General features: G+C 45.8%; 1 protein-coding gene across 2 annotated transcripts; it reads right to left on the reverse strand.

The window, feature by feature from the left end:
- Positions 1–1,249: 1,249 nt before the first annotated feature.
- On the reverse strand, positions 1,250–5,743 carry HSPA5 (heat shock protein family A (Hsp70) member 5). Of its 2 annotated transcripts, XM_046672743.1 has the most exons (9): positions 5,612–5,743; positions 5,310–5,529; positions 4,981–5,212; positions 4,411–4,548; positions 3,966–4,078; positions 3,484–3,874; positions 3,121–3,358; positions 2,620–2,787; positions 1,250–2,155 (listed from the first exon to the last, which is right to left on the reverse strand). In XM_046672743.1, the coding sequence occupies exons 2-9, from the start codon at positions 5,429–5,431 to the stop codon at positions 1,593–1,595; spliced, it is 1,965 nt and encodes a 654-aa protein (XP_046528699.1). In that variant the 5' UTR covers positions 5,432–5,529; positions 5,612–5,743; the 3' UTR covers positions 1,250–1,592. The 2 variants fall into 2 exon arrangements, with proteins under 2 accessions (XP_046528699.1, XP_046528690.1); XM_046672734.1 differs by lacking the exon at positions 5,612–5,743 and having other exon boundaries at positions 5,310–5,605.
- Between the last annotated feature and the right edge of the window lie 307 nt (positions 5,744–6,050).

Genomic DNA, 6,050 nt, shown 5'->3' on the forward strand with positions numbered 1-6,050 from the left:
TTACAGGCTGAAGTCTCTTTAATACTCAGCTGCTCCTCAGAAAGAGGTGCAGACTGTTGGCATTTGGTAGGGAGAGCCATTGGGGACAGGGATGAAGACTGGCCCTTGTCTTTTCCAACTACCCTTTAACCCCCACTGCACACAGCACCGCAGGTCATTTTTAACGTTTGTATTGAACTTGGCCTGAAGACCCTCTGTATTACACTCCAGGCCTGTCCAAATGCTTCTGGGGCGATGCAGCAGAGGTCCAGGCCTCAGAGTACATGCTGTCAGGTCCCAGTTCTGCCACGGTTAGCAAATTAACTTTTCAGCTGGCTTCCTATCTACAAAATAGCTATTCTTGGGCAGTACTGATTTTCGTGTTAGTGTGATCGATAAAAGGCAGGCTCTCTGGTGCTGGTGCTAATTACGCACCTAGACCATCCCTTTCCTCAGGAGGCCAATCCAATTAATCTTGAACCCTTCTTGACACAACTGACTGCCTTTGATTCCCAATTATTAGTAGGGCTTAATATAGTTTCAGGGTCACCATCCTAGATCCCACTCTAGTACCACTAATAAGGAATCTCGGAGGGGGCCAGCCCCATGGCCGAGTGGTTAAGTTCACGTGCTCCGCTTTGGCGGCCCAGGGTTTTGCTGGTTCGGATCCTGGGCGCGGACATGGCACTGCTCATCAAGCCATGCTGAGGCAGCGTCCCACATAGCACAACTAGAAAGACCCACAACTAAAAAATATACAACTATGTATGGGGGTGCTTTGGGGAGAAAAAGGAAAAATAAAATCTTTAAAAAGAAAAAAAGAAATCTCGGAGATGGAGATTTGACACAGCTAAGTTCAAAATATAATTTTACAGTCTGAAATTATGAATTGGATCCAAGCACATAAAGTCAACATCAATGATCTGTCACTTTATCAAGTCTTGAGAATCCAAACAGCTATAAAGCATCATTGAGTTAAAAAGCCATCAGAAAGACAGTTTTAGAAAGATAAGGGGATATAGGAAATTTCAAATATGTCTGAGAAAACTCCCCCCTTGGGCACTGTGAGACGGCCCTCCTAGGTAAGGGTATGGATGAGCCTCCCGCCCCTCTTCTTAAATTAGATTGAGGTTCGGCAAGTTCCCTGAAAGTATTAATAAAAATGTTTCCTTACCTCAAACCCCAAACACAGCCCCCCCAAGTGAGAATCTTGACTTTAAAAATAAATGATTGACCTAATTAGAAGTTTACCACGAAAATTAGACCAGTGTAAATAACAAACATTTATTGGTGTCACTTACGGTAGAAAAAAGTTCCTACACCAGATGCACATGACCCAATTGTTAAATAGAACATCTTCAAGGTGAACACACGCCCTAACCACATTTTTACCCACTTTTTAAGATAGCCAATTCCTCTTCTCCCCCCAACCCCGAGACATGTGAGCAACTGCTAATGAAAAGCAGTAAACAGCCACTTGGGCTATAGCATTTTCAACTCCACTCCAAGGTGAAGATTCCAATTACATTCGAGCCTTAAGTTCTCTCAATTTTCTCCTAACGAAAGTTCCTGAGTCCAGTATTTACAATATTACAGCACTAGCAGAACAGTGCCTACAACTCATCTTTGTCTGCTGCTTCCTCATCACCAGTTGGAGGAGGGCCTGCACTTCCATAGAGTTTGCTGATAATTGGCTGAACAATTTCTTCTAGTTCCTTCTTTTTAGCTTTGAAATCTTCAATGTCAGCATCCTGGTGACTTTCCAGCCATTCAATCTTTTCCTCTACGGCTTTTTCCATGGTCTCCTTATCTTCAGAGGAAAGTTTCCCTCCTAGCTTTTCTTTATCTCCAATCTGATTCTTTAGAGAGTAGGCATAGCTTTCTAGTTCGTTTCTAGTGTCAATGCGCTCTTTGAGCTTCTTGTCCTCCTCGGCAAACTTCTCAGCATCATTAACCATCCTTTCAATTTCTTCAGGTGTCAGGCGATTTTGGTCATTGGTAATTGTGATCTTATTTTTGTTGCCTGTACCTTTGTCTTCAGCTGTCACTCGAAGAATGCCATTCACATCTATCTCAAAGGTGACTTCAATCTGTGGGACCCCACGGGGAGCAGGAGGAATTCCAGTCAGATCAAAAGTTCCCAAAAGGTGATTGTCTTTCGTCAAGGGTCGTTCACCTAAAGTTACACAAAGAAAACCTTGTTAGTTGTTACTGACAAACATTAGTACATCTGAATCCCCACACTCTGTTAGAGCTGATAGTGGCAAAGGCACTTTTATCAGGCTAGAAGTGGGTCAGTAAATTGGTCTATAAGGAGCAACAAATTGGACTAACAGTGAGTTAAGTTACTAGCAACTCTTAATTGAATTTCATCTCCTTCCCAGCATTAAGAACCCTTTTCTTGTTCTTCTATTCTAGGAGCCAGCACGGAAGTTATTTTTAATGGGAACAGAGGGCTAGATAGCTAGATAAGAGGTGGATTTTAGTGCTGACTCTACCAAACCCAACACTTGTCAAATTAGGCACCCCCATATGAAAACAGCAGCTATTTCTTTCCCTAGTCATTTCAATAGAGCATATTAAGCAAGAAGTCATGCTCTTCAAAAACACACCGTGGTATTAACAAAAGTAAGCAATTACCTTCATAGACCTTGATTGTAACAGTTGGTTGATTATCAGAAGCTGTAGAAAAGATCTGAGACTTCTTGGTGGGCACCACAGTGTTCCTTGGAATCAGTTTGGTCATGACACCTCCCACGGTTTCAATACCAAGTGTCAGGGGACATACATCAAGTAGAACCAGATCACCTGCAAAGGCAAGTTAATCAAGGTAAGCTCTAATTCAAGACTGATAGGAGCACTACCAAGCAGTCTCCCCAAGAACAGTATAACTTATCTTCTCCATCGTGCCACTTGGCAGGTTCTATGTAAAATCATTTTAGAAGCATTTTAGAAGTATTTAGAAGGCCAACTAAATCTAGTTGGCCAAGGCTCTTGAGACTGCACCAGGTCTTGTCCTCACGATACCCTTTACTAGCTGTGTGACCTTACTGCTCATACTCTATTGCCTTTTAAAGCAACAGCTAATTACATTCTTCCCATCAAACTACTGAAGTTCTGTGGAAGATGACATTGACCTACCTGTGTCTTGATCACCAGAGAGGACACCAGCCTGGACAGCAGCACCATACGCTACAGCCTCATCTGGGTTTATGCCACGGGATGGCTCCTTGCCATTGAAGAACTCTTTCACTAGTTGCTGAATCTTTGGGATTCGGGTGGAGCCACCAACAAGAACAATTTCATCAATATCAGACTTCTTCAAGTCAGAATCTTCCAGCACCTTCTGGACAGGTTTCATGGTAGAACGGAACAGGTCCTAGAATAAGAGACATAATTACGCTGATGATGCCTGATATACCAGATATTGCCTGGTATCCAAATGCATTTTCCCAAACTCAAGAGTTTAACTAGATGTCATTAGCAAAGCAAAAAACAACATACCATGTTTAGCTCTTCAAATTTGGCCCGAGTCAGGGTCTCAGAGAAGTCTTCTCCTTCATAGAAAGATTCAATTTCAATTCTTGCTTGATGTTGAGAAGACAGGGCCCGTTTGGCCTTTTCTACCTCACGCCGGAGTTTCTGCACAGCTCTGTTGTCTTTCCGAACATCTTTGCCAGTCTTCTTTTTGTAGAGCTTGATGAAGTGTTCCATGACACGCTGGTCGAAGTCTTCTCCCCCCAGATGAGTATCTCCATTAGTGGCCACAACTTCGAAGACACCATTATCAATGGTGAGAAGAGACACATCGAAGGTTCCACCACCCAGGTCAAACACCAGGATGTTCTTCTCCCCTTCCCTCTTATCCAGGCCATAAGCAATAGCAGCTGCTGTGCTGTTAGGAGAATGAGAAAGAAGAAAAAAAGTTTAGTTAAGTTTACATTCCCATTTGGCTAACATGCCATAATTTTGAATGTAACACTTACGGCTCATTGATGATCCTCATAACATTCAATCCAGCAATAGTTCCAGCATCTTTGGTTGCCTGGCGTTGGGCATCATTGAAATAGGCTGGTACAGTAACAACTGCATGGGTAACCTAAAAGAACAACAAAAGGTAATTAAATGTATTTTATCACATGGTTTAACCCTTAAGTTACAGTCAAACCATCACTTTAGTTTCTAAACCAGTTTATTTGTAAGATGGGTAGGATATATATAATTTTATACCCATGGATTTGTAAGCATTCAGTGATGACAGATGAAAAGTCCCTAATATTTTGTTTGGCCTACAGTAAAGCAGGCAAGTAATTAAAACTGATATACATGGATGTCATTCAGATTTAAATTAGCAAAATGATGAAGGCATCTATACAACACAACCATGAGAGTAGTAATAAAATGACTTAAAATTGTTCTAGAAATGCTTACCTTCTTTCCCAAATAAGCCTCAGCAGTTTCCTTCATTTTAGTGAGAACCATGGCAGAAATTTCTTCAGGAGCAAATGTCTTTGTTTGCCCACCTCCAATATCAACTTGAATGTATGGTTTTGTTTTCTTTTCAACCACCTATTTTAAAGAATGATTATTATTTTCAGACACAGAAGCAATGACATTTCAAACTTTAAGGAGGATTGTCTGAGACCCATTTCCTCCCCCATACTTGGTGTACTTTGGTCCCTTGGAGCTGCATATTGATCATAAATACTAAGGAATATGGATACCTTATAAAGACAAGTCTCTTCCGTTTTAATCAGTCTTTTAATCCTAAACTAATGTGGACAGAGTAATTACGTGTGAAGTCTCTTTGCCAACTTCACTGGTTTAAGTTTGTAACATACTAAAATTATTAACTAAAAATTATTACATATCCCACGTCTGTATCCTTTTTTGTTGCTCAACAATGTTTTCCAGTAACTTCTGAAAGCTAAATACTTCCACCATCACCCCCCCCCCCCCCCCCCCCCCTTTCCCCCCGGGTGGAGAAAAACCCGGTCAAACCTTGAAAGGCAAGAACTTGATGTCCTGCTGCACAGACGGGTCGTTCCATGTGCGGCCGATGAGCCGCTTGGCGTCAAAGACCGTGTTCTCAGGGTTGGAGGTGAGCTGGTTCTTGGCTGCATCGCCGATCAGACGCTCCCCTTCAGGAGTGAAGGCCACATAAGACGGCGTGATGCGGTTGCCCTGATCGTTGGCAATGATCTCCACGCGGCCGTTCTTGAACACGCCGACGCTGGCGGAAAAACGAAACGGAAGGCATCAGCACCGCGATGCTCGCCGCAGCCCAGGAGGCCACGCCCCACTCTCCCCCTTCCACAAACACCGCTTACCAGGAGTAGGTGGTCCCCAGGTCGATGCCGACCACCGTGCCCACGTCCTCCTTCTTGTCCTCCTCCTCGGCCCGCGCCGCGCCGAGCAGCAGCAGCACCGCAGCCACCAGGGAGAGCTTCATCTTGCCGGCGCCGTCGGCCAGTCGGTCAGCAGGCAGGCAGCACGTCGCAGGCAATCCAGTCACAGGCCGCAGCACCGGAGCGCACCGAGGGTACCGACCTGAGGGCGACAGGGCCCGGGGTCACGAGGAGTAGCGGACACGGCGAAGGACAGGTCAGGAAAGACAGGCCGCGACGCTTACCTCTCACACTCACGAAACGCCCAAATCGCTAGAACTGTGATGTCTCGGCCAGCGTCGACCGCGCCGTCGCCGACGCCGCTTATATACCCTCCCCCAGCCCCGTCGTGGAGGCCGCCGATTGGCGAAGACGATACTCGTTGGAGGTCGCTGATTGGCCCAGACCACCAAGCTGGCCGCCGCCGATTCGAAGCGGCCTCCTCCGCAACTGACGTCACCGCTACTCCTCCCGGGCGGACTCATTGGCTGCTGGTCGCGCCCAACAGCCACCAATGGGAGGCAACATCCGCCCCGTGCGCTGGCCCCATTGGTTCAGCAGCTGCCTGTCGCTGGTGCGATCTCTCACCCCGAAGCCGTTTCCGCCGGGAACTGCTGAGGTCCCGCCTCCACGCTAGGCCCGGGGGAACTGGAGCCGGTCCGGCGCGCGTGATTCCCTTGAGGC

Source organism: Equus quagga, chromosome 1 (assembly GCF_021613505.1).
Source record: "Equus quagga isolate Etosha38 chromosome 1, UCLA_HA_Equagga_1.0, whole genome shotgun sequence".
In the NCBI taxonomy this organism is placed as follows: Eukaryota; Metazoa; Chordata; class Mammalia; order Perissodactyla; family Equidae; genus Equus; species Equus quagga.

Coding starts and splice junctions, on each gene's coding strand:
- HSPA5 (XM_046672743.1), bottom strand. CDS start 5,431: ATGAAGCTCTCCCTGGTGGCTGCGGTGCTGCTGCTGCTCGGCGCGGCG. Junction 3,875..3,965: donor ATGAGGATCATCAATGAGCC/GTAAGTGTTACA, acceptor TTCTCCTAACAG/CACAGCAGCTGCTATTGCTT. Junction 2,788..3,120: donor CTCTGGTGATCAAGACACAG/GTAGGTCAATGT, acceptor TTGCCTTTGCAG/GTGATCTGGTTCTACTTGAT.